At 38.9% G+C, this 27,546-nt stretch overlaps 1 protein-coding gene across 3 annotated transcripts in view; it reads left to right on the top strand.

Moving 5' to 3' along the window:
* Positions 1-27,546, top strand: part of DACH1 (dachshund family transcription factor 1) — a 366,347-nt gene that overhangs the window by 242,479 nt on the left and 96,322 nt on the right. For 2 of the 3 annotated variants that reach the window (XM_005148107.4, XM_031048083.2), the window contains 2 exons: positions 15,664-15,799; positions 18,089-18,223. In XM_005148107.4, coding sequence (XP_005148164.1) covers positions 15,664-15,799; positions 18,089-18,223 — 271 coding nt within the window. Of the gene's footprint in view, positions 1-15,663; positions 15,800-18,085; positions 18,224-27,546 lie in introns of all 3 variants that reach the window. The other variant, XM_031048082.2, reaches the window with a different exon arrangement.

The following is a 27,546-nucleotide window of genomic DNA, read 5'->3' as shown; positions in this document are numbered from 1 at the left end:
GTTACATGATGCTCACGTTCTCTGGAGCATACATGGTGCTCTGTTTAATTCTATATTCTTAATTGGAACAGTGACATATTAAAAAGTTATCTAAACAGTGAAGATTGGGATGGAGCACATGCTAAATGACACCTAACAAGTATGAATTACTGTGGAAACAAAACTTTGTATTCACTTTTTTTTTCTACTGTTTTTCCTTCTCTCATTTTCTGTGAGCCATTTGGTTTCATATGTGAGTACAAAATTTGACCTTCACAAGCATCAGTAGCCTTCTGTTTTTAAACTTTAACAGGCTGACTTTTAGCTTGTAAAGTTGATTTACAAGCCAGTTCTATCTATTAAAGTTGCCTAAATTACTTTGGCCTATATTTAAATAAGTCTATGGGAGCATACCCCAATGTGATTCCTCATCTTTGTCTCTGGTTACCAAAATCAGGTACACTTGAAGTACAATATAGCTCTAGGCTATGTAAAAAAAAGTTTCCTTTTGTGGAAAACAGGTCCTGATGTGTTTACAGATCGCACTCCATTATAAGACTGTTGCTTGATGCAGGAAGCACTTAACTGAGAAGTACTTATGTCTCATTGAATTAAACATGTCTAGTACATTTAAAAGTATTGGACTCTAAAAGGGAGACTCTGTCACCATGTAACTGTGTATGTTATTTTAACACACTGTGCCATATCAGAAAACTTCATGTATCCAAGAGTTCCATAATTTCTTAGCAAGCTCATTCTTGTAGCCCATCTAATTGGAATGATAGTTTCATTAAAATCTTGGTGAAGATTTTGAAAGTACCTAGCAATTTCGATTTTCTGTTTGAAATAATTTGGCAGCACTTTGTAACTGGATTTTTTTTCTCCCAAAAGCATCTTTAGTTAAGCATTTCTTTGTATTAATAATCTAGAATAATACAATTATGTATCTCTGCAATTTCTGAAAATTCAACTATCCTGTGTTCATGCTAATTGAACCTTCATTATACATGCCAACTTTGGTGCAACTCCTGGTATAACATCATACGCAAGTTGATTAAAAAAACAAGTTTTGTGTTCCCATCTGGTCTGAAGATAACCATAATTTAAAAAGATAAAATCATAGAATCATAGAATAGTTAGGGTTGGAAAGGACCTTAAGATCATCTAGTACCAACCCCCCTGCCATGGGCAGGGACACCTCACACTAAACCGTGTCACCCAAGGCTTCATTCACACTGGTCTTGAACACTGCCAGGAATGGAGCATTCACTACCTCCCTGGGCAACCCATTCCAGAACCTCACCACCCTCACAGGAAAGAATTTCTTCCTTATATCCAGTCTAAACCTCTGCTGTTTAAGTTTCAACCCGTTACCCCTTGTCCTATCACTACAGCCCCTAATGTATAGTCCCTCCCCAGCATCCCTGTAGGCCCCCTTCAGATACTGGAAGGCTGCTATGAGGTCTCCACGCAGCCTTCTCTTCTCCAGGCTGAACAGCCCCAACTTTCTCAGCCTGTCTTGATATGGGAGGTGCTCCAGTCCCCTGATCATCCTCGTGGCCCTCCTCTGGACTTATTCCAACAGTTCCATGTCCTTTTTATGTTGAGGACACCAGAACTACACACAATACTCGAAGTGAGGTCTCACGAGAGCAGAGTAGCTGGTCACGCTCCTTTTGATGCAGCCCAGGATACGGTTGGCTTTCTGGGTTGTGAGTGCACACTGAAGCTGGCTCATGTTCATTTTCCCATTGACTAACACCCCCCAAGTCCTTCTCCGCAGGACTACCATGAATTTCCTTTTTGCCCAACCTATAGCTGTGCCTGGGATTGCTCCCACCCAGGTGTATGACCTTGCACTTGGCATGGTTAAACTTCATGAGGTTGGCATGAACCCACCTCACAAGTGTGTCAAGGTCCCTCTGGATGGCATTCCTTTCCTCTAGCGTATCAACAGAACCACACAGCTTGGTGTCATCGGCAAACTTGCTGAGGGCACACTCAATTCCATTGTCCATGTCAGCGACAAAGATATTAAACAAGACCGGTCCCAACACCGATCCCTGAGGGACAAAACTCGTTACTGGTCTCCAGCCAGACATTGAACCGTTGACCACAACTCTTTGAGTGCGACCATCCAGCCAGTTCTTTATCCACCGACTGGTCCACCTGTCAAATTGATGACACTCCAATTTAGAGACAAGGATGTCATGTGGGATAGTGTCAAATGCTTTGCACAAGTCCAGGTGGATGACGTCAACTGCTCCACCCCTGTCCATCACTTTTGTAGCCCCGTCATAGAAGGCCACCAAATTGGTCAGGCAGGATTTTCCCCTAGTAAAGCCATGCTGGCTGTCACCAAGCACCTTGTTGTTTTTCATGTGCCCTAACATGCCTTCCAAGAGAATCTGCTCCCAGATTTTGCCAGGCACAGAGGTGAGACTGACTGGTCTGTAATTCCCCGGGTCATCCATTTTCCCCTCCTTGAAAATGGGGGTTATATTTCCCTTTTTCCAGTTGTTGGGAACTTCACCTGTCTGCCATGATTTTTCAAATATGATGGCCAGTGGCTTTGCAACTTCATTTGCCAGCTCTTTCAGGACCCGTGGATGGATTTCATCAGGGCCCATGGACTTGTGTACATTCAGGTTCTTAAGATGGTCTCGAACCAGATCCTCTCCTACAGTGGGCCCAAGGTCTAAGTTTTCACAGTCCCTGTGTCCGCCCTCCAAGACTTGGGTGGTGCGGTCAGAGCCTTTGCCAGTGAAGACCGAGGCAAAGAAGCCATTCAGAACCTCAGCCTTCTCCAAGTCCTGTGTAGCCAGTTCTCCCAAAAGCTTCCGGAGGGGGCCTACATTGTCCTTAGTCTGCTTTTTAGCCACTACATACCTATAAAATCCCTTCCTGTTATCTTTAACATCCCTTGCCACATTTCATTCTAACTGGACCTTAGCTTTCCTAACACGGTCCCTACCTACCCGGACAACATCCCTGTATTCATCCCAGGCCACCTGTCCTTGGTTCCACCTTTTAGAAGCCTCTTTTTCCTGCTTTTCTCAGCATCTCCTTATCCATCCAAGGGGGTCTCGTGCCCCTCCTGCTGCACTTCCTTCTAGGCAGGATGCATCACTCCTGAGCTTGTAGCAGGTGATCCTTGAATATTAACCAAGAGTCTTGCGCCCCCTTACCCTCAAGAGCTATATCCCATGGAACCTTGCTAAGCAGGTTTCTGAAGAAGCCAAAGTCTGCTCTCTTGAAGTCCAGGGCAGTGAGCTTTCTGCACGCTCTTCTCACTCTCTTGAGGACCTCAAATTCGACCATCTTGTGATCACTGCATCCAAGACTTCCCTGGAGAGTCACATCTCCAACGAGCCCTTCCCTGTTGGTGAGCACGAGGTCAAGCAGGGCACCTCTCCTCGTCGGCTCCTCTATTGTTTGCAGAAGGAAGTTGTCTTCCACACAATCGAGAAACCTCCTGGATTGCTTGTGCCAGACCGTACCGTCGCCCCAACAGATGTCAGGGTGGTTGAAGTCCCCCATGAGAACAAGGGCCTGTGAGCGTGAGGCTTTTCCTATTTGTCTGTAGAGTTCTTCATCCACAGGCTCCTCTTGATCAGGTGGTCTGTAACATATCCCCACAGTAATGTGTCCCATCACCGATTTCCCCTTAACCCTGACCCACAAACTTTCTGTTAACTGATCACCTGTCCCCAGACAGAGTTCCATACTCTCCAGCCTATCCCTAAGATAAAGGGCAACTCCCCCTCCCCTCCTACTGGGCCTGTCTTTTCTAAAAAGCCTGTAACCTTCCATTCCAACACTCCAGTCAAAGGAGCCATCCCACTATGTTTTGGTGATGCCTATTATATCATAGCCCCATAGATGTGCCCACATCTCTAGTTCCTCTTGTTTTTTCTCCATGCTACAGGCATTTGTATAGAGGCATCTCATCCGAGCTCCAAATGAAGCCAGCTCAGTGGCTGGAGCGGCTTGAATATTACTACATTGCTCAGAGTATTTATTATAGGTGCTGGCAACTGACTGTTTGTGCTGGGATGGAATGATGCTCCCCTCCCCCAACACAACTAGTTTAAAGCATCCTTGACAAGTCTGGCAAGCCTCCCAGCAAAGCCACTCTTCCCTTTCTTTATCAGAGCAGTTCCACCAGCCCCCAGTAGGCCTGGCCTACAAATGTGGGCCCCATGTCCAAGACACCCAAACCCTTGACTATGACACCACCCTTTTAACCATTTATTAACCTGTCCAATCCTCCTATCTTTTTCAAGGTCCTCCCGGGTATCCTGGAGAATTGGTGAAAAAACTGTCTGAGCTCCCGAGCCCCTAACCACCTCTCCTAGGGCTTTGTAGTCCTTCTTTATACCCCTCAGGCTACTACTATCTATATCCCTAGCACCCACATGTGTGACTAGAAGCGGGTAATAGTCCAAGGGACCTACTAGAGCAGGCAGCCTCTCCGCAACATCCCTGATCCGTGCCCCAGGTAGGCAACACACCTCCCTTGCGACTGGGTCAGGCTGACAGATGAGCGCTTCTGTCCCTTTCAAGGCAGAGTCCCCTACTACTACAACCCCACCGCTTTTTCCTGGCGGCACCAGTAGAGATCTTCTGTACCAGTGCATCAGCCGACTGTTTCTGATGCAAGTGCATTTCCTCATCAGCCCCCTGCAGGACAGCAAAGCGGTTCTGAGTGGGTACAGCAGATTTAGGAGGAAGCCCCTTGTTTTTCATTGCTCTCTTCCTCCTTTTATTGTTTTTTTTTTTTTGTTACTAATTCCCAGCTTCCCTGATCAACAGCATCCTTCTTTCCTCCATGAGTTAGAGGGGAAGCTTGAGGCCCCTGTGCTGTTTGAGCCTGGAGCAAGCAGTCCTGCTTCCTCTCAGCTTCCCTGACATCTTGCAGCTTACTGACAGCATCCCGTAGCTCAGCCACCTGCTGCAGGAGGACCTCCATCAGGGAGCAGTGAGCGCAGCCCTGCCCATTCTGCACCTTTCCCTCACCAGACCAGTGCAGGCACTCTCTACACTCCAAGCTCTGCACCGCAGCCTCCCCACTTACCGGCTCTGTCTGGGTGCCTACGCTGGCCACCACCAGGGCGGCCAGGGCAGAGCTCCCAGACCGGACCCTGGTCATATGGCGAGTGCTCACCATCCCGCTCGCCTGCCCACGTGAACTGCCCCGACCCGCTCTGTTTGTCCCGCTCCTGGTCGCTCCCTGGGCAGGTTTTTAACCCCTCACAGTTGGTGCCACTCCTTCTGTCTCTGCCCCCAGTGAGTCACCTCCTCGCGGTAGCTGAGCTCTTGGGCAAGTCCTGTCGAGGACTTGAGGCTCCCTCCTCAGTGGCTGTTGTCTCTCTGTGGTGAGGCTCCTAGACGCTGATCTCCTCCCACTCTGCTCCAGTGTTAACAGGCGTCCTCTTTCAAGCTACTTCCCTCAGCAACTGACTGATAATGGCCGCTGATGCCTGGTTTTACAATGAATTCTTTTTAAATTACAAAATTAATCTAAGTTCTGTATAAAAAAGTGCTCACACAAGGGTGAAATACACATTTTTTGAAGTTTGAACCATTAAGGTGGAGTTTTGGGACATTTAGGTAGAAGTTCATGGAAACACTACCTAAGTGCTGCTGTGACGTCTTCAGTCAAGGTCTGTGTGATATTGCCCACAGTACATTTGCATTGCAGGTAAATGCATAAACACGTGTTAATATTGTAATCCAAACCACACTTCTAATTGTAAGATCTCGTGGCACACACTTATTTCAATAATACTGTAAGCTAAGGAACTTACAGGACTCCTACTCTTTCCTTCTACCGCTTTACAGTACAAACCATGTCTAGATTTATGTCCACCATTTTGTCTGTGGTAGATGTGATGGCCATGTGGATAGAGCAAAGCCAAGTAATTATGCTCCTATTTTTTAATCGTAGAATCATAGAATAGTTAGGGTTGGAAAGGACCTTAAGATCATCCAGTTCCAACCCCCCTGCCATGGAACCATGTCACCCAAGGCTCTGTCCAGCCTAGCCTTGAACTCTGCCAAGGATGGAGCATTCACAGCTTCCCTTGGCAACCCATTCCGGTTCCTCACCACCCTCACAGTAAAGAGCTTCCTCCTTATAGCCAATCAAAACGTATAACTTATATTACAATCAAAATAAATATCTTGGAGATTAGATGTGAGTAGGTCAAATCTTTTTTCTTTATTTTTACAGGAATGGATAAATAGTGCAGTTGCTGTGTTTCACAAAACCATTTGTTATTAGAATCAATTCTTCCTTTATTCTACTGCTCCATTTTTAGACTTTTTGGGTTTTTTTTACTTATCTTCTGGCTCCTTTTTTAACCCTGATTTTACTGACACGTTTTTCCTCAGTGATAATGTTTCCAAAAATTGATTTGAAAAGTCTGTGAATCACTCATCTTGGAGTTCATAGTGAAATTATAGTGTAGATTTGAAATTAGAGTACAAGGTCTTTACAAGTTTAAACTTCGCTTGAAAGTTAGACCTCTGAGAAATACCTACTTTGAAAATTAAATCAATAGTAACCTTATCTAATTAAGTAAGAAAACCCAAAATTAAGTCTTAGAAAATCTGAGTCTTCATATTATAAATAATCTGTATCATTGAATAGAATTGCCTTTTGAACAGTGCCACAATAGATGGTTTGCTGACCTTTCCTTCCAATTCACCAAGTTCACAGTGCTGTTATCTTTAAACTTACAAAGCTTAGAATGCTTTTCTATTACTGGGCAATATTTCATTTCTTCATGATAAGAAGTTGGAATAAAGCTGAGATCATGTACTAACCAAACATTTTATCCTGCCATGTTCAGGGGATGAGACAAAGAAAAAATTACACGGGAAGTCTTACAAAGCAACACCTTAAATTTGACAGTGAACTCTGAGCTCTAAAATCTTTAGAATTATATTTCAGAAGAGTGTTGTGCCCTTTCAAACATGACATGAACATTAGATGTCTTTCTGTAATAGAATGTTTAGATATATGAGTTGGATGAATAACAGGAGAGCAACAACAAGCAGGGACAGCAGATTGTGACAGCAATGAATTGCAGTGAGTGTGACAGCTGTGACCTGGGGATGCTTCAGACATGAGGTGGCTTTCATCACCTGCCCATGGTTTCAAAGGCTCATCTTGTTAGCAGTCTCACTACATCACTTTTTTCACACAGCAGAAAGATGTATGAAAATATGAAGGACATACCTCATATTAATAACAACTTTGTAAAATGTAGAGCAGTGTGCCAGAATAAAAAAAGTTACACTTTATCCATATAATGCTATTAATACTTAAAGAAAGTATTAAGGATAAAGCAGAAGAAACCAATACCTCCAGCTGAAAAAGCGACCAGTGACGCAGTAGTTGTCCACTGCATATTAAATCTGTGAGGCTAAATGTTGCTAATTCTCTAAATATATCACAGCACTGATTGCATTATACTTGTTTATAACTTGTTTATATATGTGTGTATATATATTCCTGTTATCTAATAGCAGAAATTTGAACTGAGAGAGTTCAAGCCTTGTGACCAAGGCTGCAGCCCACGGACGGTGCAAGGTGGGTAGGGGGCCCCCGGCACTCCAGGACCAGGGCTTCCTGGAGTCAGATTGCTTGGGAATGCAGCCCAAAGCAGGTGGTAAACTACATCCAAGGATGGCATAAGACCAAAATTAACTATTAATTTATTTAACCAAGATAGCTACTGACAGTTTGGTTTTTTTTTTAACTCAGTTTATAGGTCTATTCTGACAAGAATTTTTGTTTCAGCATTCATTCACTTTTTCATTGGCAGTGTGTGTTCCTGTTGATGGAGTTTATCATTCCCATAATTCACCTATAATTTCACCTATAATTGTTGCCAAAACATCCAGTTAATAGCCAAAGAGAATAAATATTATAGTGCCATACAGAAATGACAGACCAGACTACATTTCCATGTTTGTGTTGGTGAGCAAGTTCAGCGAGTGGACCTGAAATGAAGCAGGCTGAAAGAGGAAAATGAGGAAGTTCATTCCATGGAGGGGATGGGCAGCAAAGGGACTCCAGAAGTTTCAGCTTAAGTTTTCTTTAACTGTGGTGTGAGCAGCCTTATATTTAGTAAAGACTTCTAATACCAAAAGATATTTGCCATCAGAAGATACTTCAGTGTAGAAGAGTTTACTGATAAATTACAGAAATTATATCTTTTTTTGTAGGATTAGATGGCGTATTTCTGAAAATTTTCTGGCAAATAGTCCAGCAGGAAACACCTTGAAAGTACAGTTAGACATTCTGGAGAGAAAATCCTTCCTCTTTGCTGCTATTATCAATGAAGTAGAATTTTCCTGTCTTATCAACTTGAGAAAACTTCCAGGATTATCAGTATATCAGATGTTACTGTAAAATTGTTTGATGAGTGTCTTCATGTATTGAGTAAAATTACATCCTAAGCCTATGTCAGAGGACCATCACTGAATTTCAAAATACATAAGACTAACATTAAGAAATACCAGAATGCCTTTACAACCTTAATGTGACAGCATTCCATGCATATAGTACAGTGTAATTTTAATTTCACCATCACATATTGTATTTACTCACAAAACCACTACCTCATTCAGTGATTTTTTTTTTTTAACTTAATGTCTGGCTCAGTCTTCTTTAACCTACCTGATCTGAATCCTGTGTTGAATGCAAAAGTTTTCTATGGACACTTCTGTGCCTTACAGGAATAGTATTATGCAAAAAGTGGTAGGTACATATTTGCATCATTCTCGTAAAGCTGAGTGCGCTATACCCATTCCAATCCTCCTACCATGAGCAGGGACAACTCACACTAAACCGTGTCACCCAAGGCTCTGTCCAATCTGGTCTTGAGCACCACCAGGGGTGGAGCATTCACAGCTTCCCTTGGCAATCCATTCCAGTGCCTCACCACCCTCACAGTAGGGAACTTCTTCCTTATATCCAATCTAAACTTCTCCTGTTTAAAGTTTAACCTGTTACCCTTTGTCCTATCACTACAGTCCCTAATGAATAGTCCCTCCCCAGCATCCCTATAGGCCCCCTTCAGATACTGGAAGGCTGCTATGAGGTCTCCATGCAGCCTTCTCTTCTCCAGGCTGAGCAACTCCAGCTTTCTCAGCCTGTCTTCCTATGGTAGATGCTCCAGTCCCCTGATCATCCTCGTGGCCCTCCTCTGCACTTGTTCCAACAGTTCCATGTCCTTTTTATGTTGAGGACACCAGAACTGCACACAGTACTCCAAGTGAGGTCTCATGAGAGCAGAGTAGAGGGGCAGGATCACCTCCTTTGACCTGCTGGTCATGGTCCTTTTGATGGAGCCCAGGATACGGTTGGCTTTCTGGGTTGTGAGAGCACACTGAAGCTGGCTCATGTTCATTTTCTCATTGACCAACACCTCCCAAGTCCTTCTCTGCAGGGCTGCTCTGAATCTCTTCTCTGCCCAGCCTGTAGCTGTGCCTGGGATTGCTCCAACCCAGCTGTAGGACCTTGCACTTGGCATGGTTGAACTTCATAGGGTTGGCATCAGCCCACCTCACAAGCGTGTCAGGGTCCCTCTGGATGGCATTCCTTCCCTCCAGCGTTATCAACCGATCCACACAGCTTGGTGTCATTGGCAAACTTGCTGAGGGTGCACTCAATCCCACTGTCCATGCCACTGACAAAGATATTGAACAAGACCGATCCCTGAGGGACACTACTTGTTTCTGGTCTTCAGCCGGACATTGAGCCACTGACCACAACTTATACTATAGTTATGTCTATATGATCAAAATTATTTATTTTAACTTTTAATACAGTTTTCTTGGGTTTTTTTTATAATTGTCTTAGAGGACTGTATGTCTGGTAGGTTGTGATTTAGAATAATGTATTTTTTTTAATAATATGGAATCCTAGTATTTGTTTTAACATGCATGTTTCTGAGGTGCAGTTTGAACCTAATAGCAGCCATATGCTCACATGAATTAAATTGAATCATGTAAAATAGATATCTAAACACCTGACATAGAGAAGGTAATGCAGATTTTTCTGTTTGGCATTTTGCATATTCACATGTATAACAGCGAACTGTATATGTAGTGTAGGATTAATTTGATGCCAAATGGCCGTGAGGCCTGGTACAAGGGATGGGATTCATTTTGCTGTCTTCTAGGGCATAATTCATTGGACATGTTTTAGATAGCTACTGTAGAATTAGGTGAGTTGTACCTTGGAAATGTAAATGTGCCGGTAAAAAATGAGCCCAGGGTGACTAGCTCAGATGTAGACATTTTTAGTACTGATAGTGGGATGCATTCAGATGAATTCTTGTTGTTTGGCTGGATACAGAGTTTGGATTCACTTTGAGGGGTTAATTCCTAGTGGTGCTTCTTAAGCTTTAATAGTTGTTCTTCACATAATACTAAATTTTCAAAGGAGGAGACAAAAAGCAGAAAACCGCAGGAAAAGTCTGTCCAACTTGCCACTAAGAAATTTCTAATTCAATTTGGAGAGGTTTTTTGCATGTCTGAATGTTTGCATCTTGCATGGGGTTTGTAGTTTTTTGTATACCTTTGAAGAGTATTTTGTTTGTTAGATCAAATATTCACTTAGAAGGCAAAATATAATTTATTAATTCAGTTGAAAGGATACACACAAAAAAAGAAATTGGTCCAAAATAGCTTGTAAATATCAGGACTAAACTAATTTGGAGTCTTATGGTGTTGTAGACTAAAACTGAAAGAAAAAGGAAACTGTAAAAGCAAAATATCCTGTTGGAGGGAATACAAAAGATACCCATGTAATTCAAGTCTTTCATTCATTCAAGTAATATAATGTCAAATAAGTATGCCATTCTACAAGAAAGGCATTCCTGGAATACTTCTCACACAAGTTCAAAATAGGTCAGTAAAGAATTGAAGAGTAAAAAGTCTGTGTTTTTGTCATTGTGAAAGAGGTTATTATAATTTTACTACAAAAAGGCTTGGAAGCCAGGTGCCTTCCTAGAAAGGTCAGAATATTATAAATCTCTTTCTGATTAAACACTTTTTACTTTTTTTTTTAATTAATAGTGTATGAAACAGCATGTCATCTGTCCTTTACCCAGTATGAAGTTACCTATACTGTCGAAAAGTATAGTGCTGAAAATAAGTTATTTTATCCTCCAGTGAGTTGAAGCACAAATGTCCTTGAAGGAGTTTGTTAAGTACTGAAGAGCATGAAGGCAGCCAAACAGTTTAAAGGCAATATACCTCTAGAGCTATATTTAGTTGCATGTCTAGAGCTCAGTCTATGACTGAAATTAAAGGATGACTAAGCCCAAAAGATGAGTCTTACAGAGAAACTAGAACAAAGGAGAAAGCTGAGACATAAAGGTGGAGAGAACCTAAGAGATATCACTGCCTTGTCTGTCTTCTTAGGAGCAGAAGGATCAATCCTACAGATATCTGAAATGTCTTCTTTTCAATAGTGATACAGGGACCAACAGTTGAACTCCATCAACTTCATGTTTTCATATATTTTTGAGGAAGACTTTTGGTAATGCACTTTTCAAACAATGAGAATATTTTGCTGGAGCAGAAAAAAAGGAGGCACCCCCCCAAAAAAAAACCCCAAACTAATACTGGATAACTGCCTTTGTGACCTGGTAAGAAGAAAAAGGCATACATGATGTAGGGATGAAAGTATTTATGGGTTTTTGGATACCATTACTAATATATGAAGATAAATCTTAGTAGGAAGTTACTTAAAAGGAACTTTTGGAATGAGATCTTACAGCATGTCTTTGAACTTTTGCAAAGAGCTATTTGAAAGATGTAGAAATACATACTTCCATTTTACTTGGAGAGGCTAAGACAGTGTTACGTTGTGAATGATATCAGATATTCTCAAGCTAAATTAGAGTGGTTGCTAATTCTAGAGACAACTTCAATCTCGTAAGTTAAAATCTCTAATAGTTAAAATCTTTTACCTGTTCTTTGCAAAATGGTAATAATAAAAAATTCCCAGTATCAAGGGAAAAATCCTGTTATTTATGAAATGGACTTGATATTGAAGGTGTGTAACATGTAATGTCAGTGAAGTAAGAGTATGGGGAAGGGCATTGCAGCTCCCTAGAGTGAAAGTTTCATATATTGTAGGGAAATTTTTGGAGGAATTAAATGTCAGATTCTTAAATGCTTAGGGTTCATGATTTGGATCTGGTTATAAAGGGCACTAAGATAAGGAGTGCTTTAAATTTGGCCCTTAAGAGTGTATTGTCCATTGCTTAAAGGCTCCAGTCCTGATTCCTAATTGTGAGTCTTACCAATTTTGAAAAGTTGGTCAACTATATGTTAAATGGCTAGAAACAAATAGGGAAGAAAAAATTGAGAAAAAAAGGTAGCTAGTGAGGGTGATGTTTCACAAGCAATAAATAATTCTGTGTTTCTTGCTTTCTCTTAAATGTTGACAATAGAGTTTTGGGAGCTATTCAGCTCATCAACCAGTAAGTGTAAGGATGGTGTTTTTGGCACCCTGCTGCCTCTCCATAACGCCATGTGTCTTTTGTGGGTCCTGTCCATCAGCTTGGTATGGACATCTCAAATGTGGCTCAAATGGCTCAAATGTGAGCACCTGAACTGAGCTATAAGTATCTGGTTTTGGAGGAAGCACCACTGACTTTATTGTCTTTATCTCAGCTGACTGAAAAGAGAGAACTTACCTTCAAGATTGGCCCCCTCATGTAGCATCCTACATACAGGTGTCTCTGAAATTTCATCTCTAGCTCATGTCTCAAAGCTGCATTTATATACTGCCATTCATATGTGTTGATTTCAAATTGAACCCTGCACAGTTTCCTCCCCATGCTTAATTTTAGCAAAGTCACTCAGATTTTATATCTCTCTCTTTTTACTTACGTGTTGAGAGACAATGAGCCTACAGCACAAATTAGTGCAGTGAGACTACAGTACAAGCCAACACCAGATTCTCTAGAGATATCTTTAATTAAGTGGAATTAAGTTTGTCCTGGGACTAGACAAGTGTTAGGAAAAATTCTGGACAGTGGACAGTATCCTAGGTGATTACAGTTGTCAGCATTATAATGCAGTAAATTCTGTTTCTTTGCTGTGTCATGTAGACTTGCATATATTAAAGTGGCATTTTTGCAAAAGTCACAAAATAGCTCTTATTATCTGACTTCTTTATTGATCACAATTTCACACATTTCCTTTTTTGAAAATTTTGAAATTAAGTCTAAATGTGATAGTAATATTTTACCACAAACAAAATCCATCTTTTCTACACAAAATCTCTAGTAAGAAAGGCAGCTTATATTGATATTCCAGCTCCATTAGTTTATCATGATGACTTTTTAGAGCTACAGAGTATTTCAATTAATTTTTAGTAGCACTTCCATTTATTATTGCATCTAGTTTTGATAAAGACAAAAAATTGCTATAGACTAATATTATTGATTGTGGCATTATGAAGCAAGGATATGAAAAAAATAATTAAATTAGTAAATTAATTTATTCTCAGTTCCTACATAGTTCAATCCCATGTTTTGTTGGATTTAAAGGGTATTTTACAAATGAAGTGATAAAGCCAGTATATATAGTTTTTTTCATAGTTTGTCTGCTATATCATATTATATATTAAAAACCGCTTATTATTTATTTTGTTTGCTTGTGCAGTAATTATATTTTGTTGCTCTCGGCATTTGTTTTGCTCTATCTCATAATATGTGCTGTAAAAGCACACATAAATAAATAGGATAAACAAATTAAACTGTTTAAATAAATTAATCAACTCTGCAGCTCTGTATTCAAGTTGTATGTGCTCACTGGATTTCATTTTAATGAAACCCTTCTAAGAACAATACATTGTATGCCAAACAGTGAAATTATATATTAAATGAATTATTAAAAATGTCGTGTTCCAATTTATACCAAATCTGTACGCTCTGCATGTTTAAATCCTCCTAAATCTAAAGAAATAAATCTTCTACATTCTGAAAACATCTGCATTATAATCCTCCCCTTTAACACCTGGTTCATGGACATATAAACACAATCAAAGTAATAATAAGCCTAGAGCTATGATGCAGTTAAACTATCCTCATCAATGTTTCTGACTTAAAAACCCTGCAACTATTTGAGTGGTATCCACTTAAATGTCTTGAAACATTGCTTTGGAAAGTGTGCTCCCACTCAACCAATAGACCTGCATAATCCATTTGCGATCAGAATCACAAGTTTAGCAAATATTTGTTATGAAGCTTACCTGGAACAAATTTATTGGTCACTAATGACGGTCATTTGCTGTGTGAGGAATGTGATGATATTTTCAAGAAAGCTTTTAGGCATTTGCAACGCCAAGGTTTCATATGTGTTATTGAACATATACTATTATGTATGAACACATATTTTCAGTATTGTTTTGTTACTGAAAGCTTTCAGTGAGTTTAGTGTATACAAGTTGTTGGCTTGTTTGTTGATTTTGGTTTGGGTTGTTTTGGATTTTTTTTTGGGGGTGGTGTTTTTTTTTTAGGGTTTTTTTTTTTTTTTAAGAGACAGTATTTCAGTTGTCAAAAGAAAAAAAAAAAGCAACAACAAAACCCCAGAAAATCCTAGTTTATAATTTTTAGTTCCTCCAATAGATTTCCACTATAGACATTATTTATTTTTATCACTGTTCAACCAAACCAACCTAACTCACACATATACACATATTTTAGCAGTGACATGGAGTTTTGGGAGCTATTAGCGATAAAAAAGAAACTGTAGGGAAAGGTAGAGAATTTTCTAGAAAGGACTGATCTGAGCTCATCTCCTTTTGCTTATTGTTCCTGTCAAAGGTCTGTGTAAATGTCAGATATTTCTATTTGCTACATACCGATGGTTCTCACATAACAGAAGTGCAGTTCAAACCATCACAGTCCTCATGCTCTAATTTTCAGAATAAGGAAGATCTTGAAGTGCATCATAGCTCCTCCTGGCTACCATGCCAATCATTCCCCTGGGGAGAAAATCATGAATGGGTGTTTCTTCCCCATTTTGAAATAGTGATATGGCCAGTGATACAGCCATGCTGTTACAAAAAAATGTGGTTAGTTCCAAGTTTGTTCTTCATGGTTTAAGCAGATATTTGGACTTCCATCAATTACTGGTATAGTGTAGGGAAATTGTATTTTCTTTATGGTCCATAGGAGTCCCATAAGATATAGTTGCTCAAGAAATCCCTTTGAAATTAAAATATGGAGTAAAATTCAGCATAAACTGTAACAGACCCAACAGTGTCTTATCTTTATTTATTTACAAAAATAAGACTAAAGTCTACAAGCCAAAATGTATACTTCCAATTCAGCAGCATGCTGATAGAAGTGGGGGGAGGGGAGAAGAAAAAAATGACAAAACAAATCTCTTATTTTTATAAGTAGTTTAGAAATCAGTTTAAAAGCCTGACAGGATGAGCAGTGCTAACATTGCGTACTAAACCATAAGGTCTAGCATCCTAAAATTGCAAAGTTGGCTTTGAGAATAGCCTGCAAACCTGGACACCTCACAGTGGAAAGATTAGGTTGTCATTTAGAAGGAAGGTACATTATAGTAAAGTGGAAACAGAATTTTATTTTAACATTCCTTTTTTTTTCTGTAATTATTTTTTGTGGGGTCTAGGAACGTGTTCCAGATAGCCCGTCTCCTGCTCCTTCTCTTGAAGAGGGCCGAAGACCTGGCAGCCATCCATCCTCTCATCGAAGCAGCAGTGTGTCCAGCTCTCCTGCACGGACTGAGAGCTCTTCTGACAGAATCCGTAGGTCACATTCTTCTCCTTGTCACCACTTCAAATCTGATTAGGTGCAGCTGGTTTTTCTAATCAAAATGCTCTCGTCTTAAATAGATCTCAAATGTATCATGTTCCGAAGTTCAGCTGCAATAACTATCTCCCAACATTATGTTCCCCAGTTTACAGTATCATAATATCTGATGCTACATTAACGGGTACTGGTATAAACTGCCATCATGTCATATTAAGCATAAAGATATGAGCTATGATATACAGAATTGCGGCTGAGAAGCAATTTGCTAGATTAGTTTTAGAACTGAACATATAGTGTAAACATTTTTTAAAGAAATTGAGTTTTATTTAATCTGGTTACTCTGGTTTGATTTCTAAATTGAATCTGACTTCATAAGCAACATTTTACATGCTAGAATTGCTTGGTAAAGAAAAGAATTAGGTTAAATCAATAAAAAAATGTGTGTACTTCATAATTTTTTTTAATATAAAAATTTGGAATGGCGAGAAATATGATACAGAGAGTATTGTCACCTCATATCTCACAAGGGATGGAGAGAAATTGAATCCTAGTGTCTCAGAGTGACACCATTTTTATCAAGGCTCCAAATACAGGATGTAAATTACATGGCAAAAGCCCTGGGTTCTATGATATTCCAGTGCAAAAGCCTGGAAATCAAGACTGTATACACATTTTATGGATATTTACTTAAATTCATATTGTGCTTGTCCATTCCTTTTATTATCGCTCCATTGCAGGTTTTTGTGCTTTCAGGGCATCTTCCCACGGTGGAATTTGTTAGTAGATGAAACTAGAGGATGTGGCATGCAGATAGAAGGCCAAGGAAAGCCTATATGAAATACATAGTCATGTTGATCAGAAAGCAGCACATGCGTCTTTTAGACTGCTCCCTTTCAGGCTCTCTGCAGACTTAGGAAGTTGACTCTTCATTGACCTTCTGATGAAAGATCTTTTTATTAATACGTGATGAAAAATGACTTACCAAAGACAATAAATGAGGCCTGACCATGACAAGCTGAAAATTCTGTTTTCTTATCACTTGGACGATTCAGATTGCAGATTAAACTGGCATTCCATATATTGTGACCTAACTATTTCCCTAGGTTTGACCCACAAGCCTTTTGTTATATTTTCTCTCTCCTGGGGAGGGAAGCAATAGAGTGGCTTTGGTTGGTACCTGATATCCAGCCAGGGTCAACCTACCACAGAGTTCGTAAGGAAAGTTCTGGAAAAAAATCTTATAAACCTGGATTTGTAATTTAGGGTTTCTTTTTTTAAAAAAAATTGATTATTATACTAAAAAAACCAACCCAACCCAGCCCAAATATTGCAGACCTTTTCTAGTGTTCTGTTAAAAAAAAAGTTAAATAGAGAGACACTTACTGTTTTTCCAAATGAATGACACTATTTTTGGAAACAAATTCAGCTTACTCTGCTTACTTACTAGCAGAGAGTAGTGGGACATTTGCACATTGTTTATTCCAATGTGAGCATAACAGAGTTCCGTAAATACTGGATCATTTCAGTAGCTTATTTATTTATAAAACAACTCTTTTTCTCTCTTATCTGATTGTTAACATCACACCTTAAGTACATCTGCTTTTGTGGTGCCACCAAGAGTAAGATGTAGGCTACCGGAATAAGGGTTGTATATAAAAAAATGCTTTATTAAAAATAGTATAAACCTCTTGCAAATACAGTTTTTCAGGATAAAAGCATAGGGAAATAAACCACCCTGTATGTGTTTCTGAGGTGTGTTTTGGGAGTCATGAAGGTCTGTTTGAGAACTGTTGGAAAGAGCTTGTCAAGCTGTCCGATGAGCAAATAAGCAATCCTGCTGTTGCACAGTGGATTTTTAAAACGTGTTTATCACCTGGAAGGCCACAATGCTCTATTTAGGGAAGTTAGGAACTGCATATTGGGAATGCTGATACGAGATTTTTTTTTCTGGTTAACTAAAAAATGTAAGTAACTCAGGACCTTCTGTGCCTTTGGGACTTGCTTCATTTTGCTTTTCAGTTCTTGTTAAATAAACAAGAAAATACTTTTAAGTATCCAACTTTGTCCAAAGATACTGAACTCTTCTTTTTTAAAATTGTTTTGTACTAGAAGTAACAGGAAGAAACTGTCTTGCTCTATGGATACTGATAGCACAAATTAAGTAACTTTGTGGTTGTTAGAATTCTTGCATAATTAAGAAGAAAACTATATAAAATAAGTACAAAAGTGTATTGTTAATATATCAGCTGATTTTCTTTCTGCCTTGTGCTTATGTCTAGCAGCTGTCCATCAGAACGGGCTATCTATGAACCAAATGCTGATGGGTTTGTCACCTAATGTCCTGCCTGGACCTAAGGAGGGTGATCTGGCTGGTCATGACGTGGGACATGAAACAAAAAGAATGCACATTGAGAAAGGTAGTATGAGTATCATTATTCTACTGTTTCAGTGTAAAACAAGTATTGTCTCAACAGCTAAATAGTATTTTAATTGTGATTTTTATTTTTTAATTGGGATCTTTTGCTTGTTTGCTTTTTGCTTCACAAATTAAATTATAACAGAATGATAGCTTCCTTGATTCTTCTCCTTTGTGGTCCTTGAGATTAATGAACATATTTAAATGAGGAGGATTTTCATAAATATTACAAAGAAGGATGAGTGAAAAACAGTTTTACATTACTGTTGTGTTGCTGACCCTTCTACAACACTGTTTAAGTATTAAGTTTCTGTCTCCATCCAGTTGACTTTAATGACCTACTTCCCAAAGGGACTGAGCACCGTGAAAATTAGTCCATGTGTGCAAAAAGGAAAAAGGCTAATACCAAGCCGTTAAATTAGGCAATTGCATAAAATGAGGCTGGTACACATTATATAATGGGATTTAAATTTAATTGAGTATATGACCAAAGTGTTTGATCTAGGTGAATAGTCCATATGCACTTGTGCTGATTATGACACCATTTCATCTCTGTTGGTATTCAAAGTTAAGTTTCTGTTCAGAGTTGTTACAGGGGATTTTTGAATTTTAAAAGGTAAATTGATGTTATATTTACTTATATGTGAATTACAAACTAAAAATATTTTAGTAAAAAAGAAGTTAGAAATATGAAATATCCATTGAAAAAATATTCTTTGGGCTTCTCAGAAAAAAAAATCAGTTATTTAAATAAAAAGTAAAAGGTTTAATAGGTAGGTACAGAAACAGCTGGGGAAACTGCTGCAGTAATAAGGATTTCAGAAAAAAAGGCATTTTGGGCCATGTTTTTATCGCTATGATACCTTCTCTGCCTTATGTTTGAACACTGAGATATGAAAAAGAATTAAAATCTGGACAATTCTATTCTGGACAGGTGACATTTTTAATAGGATTACTAGAAAAATTAATGGAAACAACATTTCTTTTATATAAACCATTTAGTTTGGTTCATTGCACACACAACCTGTTTTAGCTTATACTATGCCCTCACTCAGCCCCTGCAAATTGTATCCCTGCTGTGAAGTATGATGTGATCAAATAGGTTTGTTTTGAATTTCCATAAATGATTTTATTTCAGCCTTTGAAGTTACTCATTTAAGTGTAATCAGACTGGTAAATCCTGCAAAGAGAAGTACACATTAAGGATTGCTCCTATTTATGCATGTCATTCAATTTTTTTTGAAGGGTTTATTTCTGATGATAACCCAAATGTATTTTCCAGTTTGTTTCCAGTTCACGTTTTTGCAAGATCTGTTCTCAGTAAAACTGCTGAGAATTCTTTTTTCTTCAGTCCTTGTTTAGGTCAAACCTTCTATTTTTTGTTCTTTTTTCCTCCTTCTGTTCTAGCCTACTGAATTAATGGTAAATATTCATGGGCTATCTAGATTGATAGGGTATACTAAATTAAAAATTGTTTTCTGTCATGACTACATTTATCATGTCTCTCATACCAATCTTGTAACTTTAATACTTATCTAATCTGTATTAAAACAAGTGATCTAACTTACAGATAGTTGTGGAGATAGTAATTATCTACTTCTGTCACTGTGAGCTTGCAATCAGATTTCCAAACTCTTGCTTACCACAGCAAATCATTTGGAATGAAACCATATTTATAAATGCAAACACACAGATACAGGAGTTGGTACTCTTGTTTTTGAAACATCACCATCTGATTCAGAAGAAAAAGAGGAAAGCAGGAGTTCTAATTCAGTATCATGAAGCATTTAAACATTATTGTGTTTTCTTCTAAGCCACTTTTGTTGCCAGAAATCTATTAGCTGCAATTAAATGGCTTTTAATCGAACCTGGGAAATCCTGCCTGGTAAAGAAGGCCCCGTTTTTTCTCTTCTTGTCTCCCTTTCCATTAAAAAAACTGAAAAGACAAAAAAATTTCTCAACTAATCTGAAATCAGGGAACTATTTATTTACAGCCAACAGAGAATTTAAAGGAGGAACAAAGTTATATCAGAGGCAACTGATCAACATACTAAATTTTGAAAAGACTTAACATATGTCAGAGGGGTGGATCATTTCTCTGACCTGATCTATGAGTTAGAAACAGGAAAGAAAATAACATTTTACTGTTATAAACATAAACCAAAGGAGCTAATTTACCCAGTCCATGCAACATAATGTAATATATTTAGAAACAGTTTGTTGGCACTTGCAAACTGAATAACAGTTTGAGGGCATTCAGGCTCTCAAATATCACATGCATTTTATTCAAAATTCAGTCAGAATTATTATTAGTGGCAAAGAGGAGTTTAAGCTGGCAGTAATCTCATGTCTAGTTTTGTTTATTTCCTTAAATGTGCCTTTAGACTGTCTTCAAAATCTGTTCTCAGGTTCTGGTGTGTGCAGTCTTGAATGACCTCACCTTCCATTGGAGTCAGATTGTCATTATGCCACCAAGAATTGCATTAGGTTTTATGGGTCTCATTCACTGTCTACTAAAACTGGAAAGTTTATATCAGGCTTTAGGTCAATACTTGTTGCAGGAAACCAGGAATAGTTTCTGTTATCAAAGAGCCTGTATAGCCCATAGGTGGTGTGAACATTTTCTAGCTGCTGACTCCAGATGTGCAGCTTGGTCATGTCCTAGCTTCATGATGGGGCAAGACCAAATGTTCACATTTGAAGTTCCACCCACTCCCTAGGTTCCAGGAGGAGAAAACTTATCTTTGCTAAGGGTTATGCTGTGGTCCAGCCAGGTTACTAGTCTGGACTAGGGAGGATTACAGGAGATGGTGCAGAGCATTTCTTCCCGATAGTACATGTGTAATTTAAAATGTCATTACCTGTATTACCAGAGAAGTCAATTAGCCTAGATTTCCAGGATTTTTTCCTTATCAAAGTGTGGCAGATTTTTGAATTTTGCTGAAAAGAGGCTGTACAACTGCAAATGATCCTGGGAAGAACAAGGTAATTTCAAGTATATGATACTAGCTCAAGTACTTGACAGCCATCATCAAAACCAAGTATCTGATTTTGTAACCTGTAATTATGGACTGTTTGATGATGCATGTTTGGTTTTAGGCCAGATTTCACAAGAAGGACTTTTTTGAAGTATAGGAGTCATATTAGAAAAGATCCATTCATTTTTTTGTTATTAAGTTAGAAATAAGGCTCTGGGTCTTTTCAGGTCTTTTCTATAACTCCAAGAGTTTGCTTTAGATAGTCCTTCAGTTTAGCAAGGTGTGTTTTATCACTTACCCTGCTCAGCTGTTATCTGAGGTCCTGCAGATCTCCCAGTCTGTGCAAAAATTGTGGTTTTGATGGTTTTATGGGGCTAAATACTCATTCAGCTTTTCAGTGATGATGTCTGTTAAAGAGGGAAATAGCATAGTATAGAGGAACTAGCAGAGAACCTAAAGACTAGACAGCTGAATCCTGATACTCTTTTTGCTCATTGATCTGAAGTGCTTAAAAAAAGAGTTCAGAGTAATCAATTACTTAAACACACACCCCTAATTCCTTCTAGGCAAAAGAAAGAACTGAACCTGTAACACATTTTCTGGGCAGTATCTTTAATCACTGTCCTTTGTGTAAAAGAGGGAAGTATGTTTTACCAGTATACTTTTGCACTTGTGACCCAGACTCTGGCCTTGTGGGGGCTGCAAGGTCGAATTTAGAGCATGGTCCTATTGCTAGAGTTTCTCTATTTACTAGCTCCTGGTAGAAGCATATGATTTTCTGTTGACTTTAGACAGACTATAGTCCTACATTTTATCTTCATTAGATCGCAGTTTGCAGAACCTGGTTTGGGTAGCTGGTGCCTTCTGGCATCCCTACCCTAAACACTCTAAGGATGTAAGACTCTTACAGTGGGGGGGGAGGAGAGGGGACGACAAAACACCTAAAAGTTAGTTGCTTTAACACCAAATTTAGATGCTTAAGTGTTTTATTGGATCTGGCCCTAGGGCATCAGATTAGAATTTTCTGTCCGCATCAATTTATATTTTTTTAGATTGACACCAACAGCAAATGAAGCCTGAATGTCATGCTTACATTTTAAATTGAACATGTTATTTGAGGTGTTATGGGAAGGACACTCTCATGTTGAAAATATGAATGCTGTTTTCTACAACAAAATATAAAATATTCACCATGGTCACAAAGGAAGCTAAACTATTTCTTTCAGAAGAGCTTTTAAACTATAATAATGGAAATTTCTTAAGTTATTTTCACATAGTCAACAATAACTCCTTAACTAATATGATAGCATCAATTAAGGTATAACTTTATCAAATCCACATGTTAAAGAATCCCAGTCTTTGTCTCTATTTTTATATTATGTTTCCCTGTAGAGATGTGAGCAATCTGAGAACTCTGGCTAATATCTTATAAAATAGAATATTAAAATTCAAAAATATCCTTAGTGAAAAATGGAAAATAATTTATATATTCCAAAATTAGAATTGTATTTTACTGTTAGCAGTCATGCATCAAGCTGGGAACTAATAATGTCATCCTATATAGTTAGATATTCATTGTGTATTATGAGCAGTAAATTGCTTTATAATATCTAGATAGTGTAAATATATATCAAGCATGCTCATTCGCCTTATAATAATAGAATCATAGAATGGTTAGGGTTCTTAAAGGACCTTAAGATCATCTTGTTCCAACCCCCTTGCCATGAGGGGCAGGAATGCTTCACACCAGACCATGCCACCCAAGGCTCTATCCAACCTGGCCTTGAACACTGCCAGGGATAGAGCATTTTTTGGGCAACCTGTTCTGGTGCCTCACTGCCCTCACAGTAAAGAATTTCTTCCTTATAGCTGACCTGAACTTTCCCTGCTGAAGTTTAAACCCATTACCCCTTGTCCTGTCACTACAGTCCCTAATGAAGAGTCCCTCCCTGGCACCCTTATAGGCCCCCTTCAGATACTGGAAGGCTGCTATGAGGTCTCCACGCAGCCTTCTCTTCTCCAGGCTGAACAGCCCCAACTTTCTCAGCCTGTCTTCATACGGGAGGTGCTCCAGTCCCTGATCATCCTCGTGGCCCTCCTCTGCACTTGTTCCAACAGTTCCATGTCCTTTTTATGTTGAGGACACCAGAACTGCACACAATACTCCAAGTGAGGTCTCATGAGAGCAGAGTAGAGGGGCAGGATCACCTCCTTTGACCTGCTGGTCACTCTCCTTTTGATGCAGCCCAGGATATGATTGGCTTTCTGGGCTGCAAGTGCACACAGCCGGCACATTTTCAGTTTCATTTAATGTTCAGTTTTACCTTAATAAATGTAGAAACACATATGAGTATATTTTATAAATATGAACAAATCAAAGGAATGTTTAGCATGGATGAGCTGTCCTCTAGGAAAGTCAACAAACAAGTGATCCAGAACTTTGCTTAAATTCTGTTTCTTGTCTGTTACAATTTCAATTAGTTCCCTGAGAAAGCACTTTTTTAAAGACATTTGTTACTACTTGATGTACAGAGGAATTTTTCTGCACAGTTCTACTGTCCAGCTGCTTGTGTAAACATACTTTTATCTGTTAGCTTTCATTTTTTTATACACATATATATATATATATATATATATACAAAGGAATTGTTTTAGTTCGTAATTCCTTAAGATTTTGAGTTCAGGCTATGAATTTATACATCATCTAGTGCATTGTGAAAGTGATCTTGATTTGAGCTTTAAATACTTCTTAAACCCTAAATACATAGTAGTCAAATTTGTAACCTATGACAGATAATATAAAGATCCAGTAAATGAAAGGTTCAACAAAGCTGGTATCACCAAAATAACCTTCTGACACTCTGCTTGTTGGTGTGTCTTTTCACTCAGCCCAAGAGGCTCAAGAATGCTTGAAGTACATTAAAAGCTATTACAGTTAATGGACTACAAAGGTGAAAAACGAAATTGCAAGGTTTTTTTCTTAATGGGTTGTTATTTACTAAGAAGCCAGAAAACGTCTGGTTTTGTTACATAGAAAACACAGAAGCCTTTCATATTATTGAAGAAGACATGAATAGTATGTGTATGCAGGAAGAAGTATCACAAACTTCCAATTTTTTTTTTTTATTTTTTATCAAAGTACTAGATATTTCTAGAGACTCTCACTAAGCCATTCTCCAGTGGGGTACTTCTACAGGTTTGTTTGCTACTAGGGACCTTTATTGTGCTAGGGTAGTAGTAGCAGTTTTGACACAATTAGTGGAAGATTTGCTGTACAGTTTTCACTAGAGAGATATGTAAATATCAGCTACAACACATCCCACGTGAACTGGACACATTGGAGCCCAATTGCATATATGCATACTGGCTGTTCTGTATTTACAGTTACTTAAATGCATGGACATATCTGACTGAATAGGCACAGAAGAGTTACCTGTTCACAAAAGATCTGATTTATTCTCAATCTATTGAAACAACTCTGCATGTACAATTCCCCTCTGCCTTGTGTCCCAAACAGTTCCCTCAAAGTTTTTTATTTCTTTTGATTATTTTTTTTTTTGTGTTTGTCTTTTCAATGGTCATTATGTGTCCTTCAGGTACTAGACCTTAGAATAGTCTTTATACAGTCACAGAATCATAGAATAGTTAGGATTGTTAAAGGCCCTTAAGATCATCTTGTTCCAACCCCCTTACCATGAGGGGCAGGAATGCTTCACACCAGACCATGCCACCCAAGGCTCTATCCAACCTGGCCTTGAACACTGCCAGGGATAGAGCATTTTTTGGGCAACCTGTTCTGGTGCCTCACTGCCCTCACAGTAAAGAATTTCTTCCTTATAGCTGACCTGAACTTTCCCTGCTGAAGTTTAAACCCATTACCCCTTGTCCTGTCACTACAGTCCCTAATGAAGAGTCCCTCCCTGGCACCCTTATAGGCCCCCTTCAGATACTGGAAGGCTGCTATGAGGTCTCCACGCAGCCTTCTCTTCTCCAGGCTGAACAGCCCCAACTTTCTCAGCCTGTCTTCATACGGGAGGTGCTCCAGTCCCTGATCATCCTCGTGGCCCTCCTCTGCACTTGTTCCAACAGTTCCATGTCCTTTTTATGTTGAGGACACCAGAACTGCACACAATACTCCAAGTGAGGTCTCATGAGAGCAGAGTAGAGGGGTAGGATCACCTCCTTTGACCTGCTGGTCACTCTCCTTTTGATGCAGCCCAGGATATGATTGGCTTTCTGGGCTGTAAGCACACACTGAAGCCAGCTCATGTTCATTTTCTCATCAACCAACACCCCCAAGTCCTTCTCCACAGGGCTGCACTGAATCACTTCTCTGCTCAAACTGAAGCTGTGCCTGACATTTCCTTGATCCAGGTGTAGGACCTTGCCTTTTGCACTATTGAACTTCATGGGGTTGGCATTAGCCCACCTCTCAAGCATGTCAGATTCTCTCTGGATGGCATTCCTTCCCTCCAGTGTATCAGCCAGACCACATAGTTTAGTGTTGTTAGCAAACTTGCTGAAGGTGCACTGAATCCCACTGTCCATGTTGCTGACAAAGATGTTGAACAGGATCAGTCCCAGCACCGACCCTGAGGGACACTACTCATTATAGTCTTTGTTGGTCGTTATTACATGGGGGTGGAGGGAGCTAAAACCCATTTGAAATAGTTTGTGTGCTCAGTTTAATTTTTATTTTAATGAATTGTTAAACAGAAGATGTAATTTATTAGATGTTAAAAGGATGTTTATGTTTTGTTTTGTTTTAATCAGGCTACTGCATTATGGTTTTTAAATCATTAGTTCCCTTTGGTTTTGGTGCTAGAAAAGATATGTTATAGGGAGTGAAGTTAATGAAGTTGTGGCTGTTTCCAATAAGAGGGGATATATCCCATAGCACCATTATCATCCAAATAAGATTCTGCTTCTCTATTGTAGTTATCTTTAAGATTTCTATTTTGCTAGTTTTTAGCTAGCATTTGTTAAAGCATTTGCAGGAGAAAAAAAAAGAAAAAAAAAGGTGATGTGTCTAGGTGCACTAGAATTTAATTCAGAAGACATTAAGAAGCACAGAATTATTTTGTCAATTTAAAGGGAATATAGAGTCATAGAAATTCTTCCTGAAAATACAGAGTGCTCTGGCTTTAGTGGAGGAAAACTTTTATCTCCTAGACTTCATTTCTACCCGTTCATAGTTATGGTTACTGTTACAGAAAAGAGAGCTCACAGTAAAATTTTAAGAATGTCTTCCACTTGAAGGAACTATTTCAAAAGTGCTAATAACCTGCCGTGCAATTAGTTTTATCTAAGTTATTCAGGTGCAAAATACCCAAAAAATCAGTTTTGAAGATCCTTAACTGAGACTTGCAACCTAGACATAGATAGCATTTCCTTGCAACTAATATGGGTAATTTATATAAAATTACTAACTTTTTTTTTCTCCTTTTTTTAAAAAAATCAACTTAGTGCAACTTCATTTTTTGCTACACTGTCTCCACATAATCTTTTCCATATTTTTGTTCTGAGAAATAACATGGTTATTACGGATTCTCTTATCGTTGTATGTAATGTATGGCCACATTGAATTCTCAGAGATACTTCTTTCCCTAAGTGAAGAGTTTGGGTTTTTCCTCTGAGATGAAGCAGTACTGTCATAGTTCAGTCAGAAGCAATTTTGATTTGTTCCTTCCTTTCTACTTTCTTTTGTTAAAAAAGCTTCTCCACTTCAAATGCTGCATCTAATATCTGGGTGATTTGCATCATTTTTTTCTTTATGCTATTTAAGAAGGTACTTTGCAGTAAAAAAAAAAGTCACTTATTTTACGCCTCTAAACAGGTCTGTCTTTGCATTTCAAAAGGTTGGCTAAGATCCCAATGGACTGAGTCAGGAAAAAAATTGCCTTTATGTCTGTTGCTCTTTCACCCATTTCTGGTAAAAACCTCTTTAGTTTTAGTTTTAGAGATCAGTCATGTATCTCTAATGTTTCTTGTGAGCTAATGGCATACATGAGACTTAGTCACACTGATTCTTCAGGATTTTGGAGATGATAAGGCATTCTTGACCACAAAACTCCCAAGCAGACTAGGTATAAGTAAAAGCCAAGCTTGAGCTTCTTCAAGCTGTATTTTTCAGAAGACTTTTAGAAGAAGTAAATGAACAGTACAGCCAGCATGGCATATAACTGAAGGCAACATCATAATGGCGAAGAGGATGTCTTGGGTTAAAGCTGGTTGGTCCAGAGAAAGAGAAAAACTATGCCTAGCTGAGAGGTCTTACAACTTCCCAATTAATCACTGCTTGGTGGTTGAGCTTTCATTTGGCAAGGTCCTGCAGTCTCAAGTCATT

The sequence above is a fragment of the Melopsittacus undulatus genome, chromosome 2 (genome assembly GCF_012275295.1).
Source record: "Melopsittacus undulatus isolate bMelUnd1 chromosome 2, bMelUnd1.mat.Z, whole genome shotgun sequence".
Taxonomy (NCBI): domain Eukaryota; kingdom Metazoa; phylum Chordata; class Aves; order Psittaciformes; family Psittaculidae; genus Melopsittacus; species Melopsittacus undulatus.
Note: the sequence above shows the minus strand (reverse complement) of the source record. Positions and strands in the feature narration are given on the sequence as shown.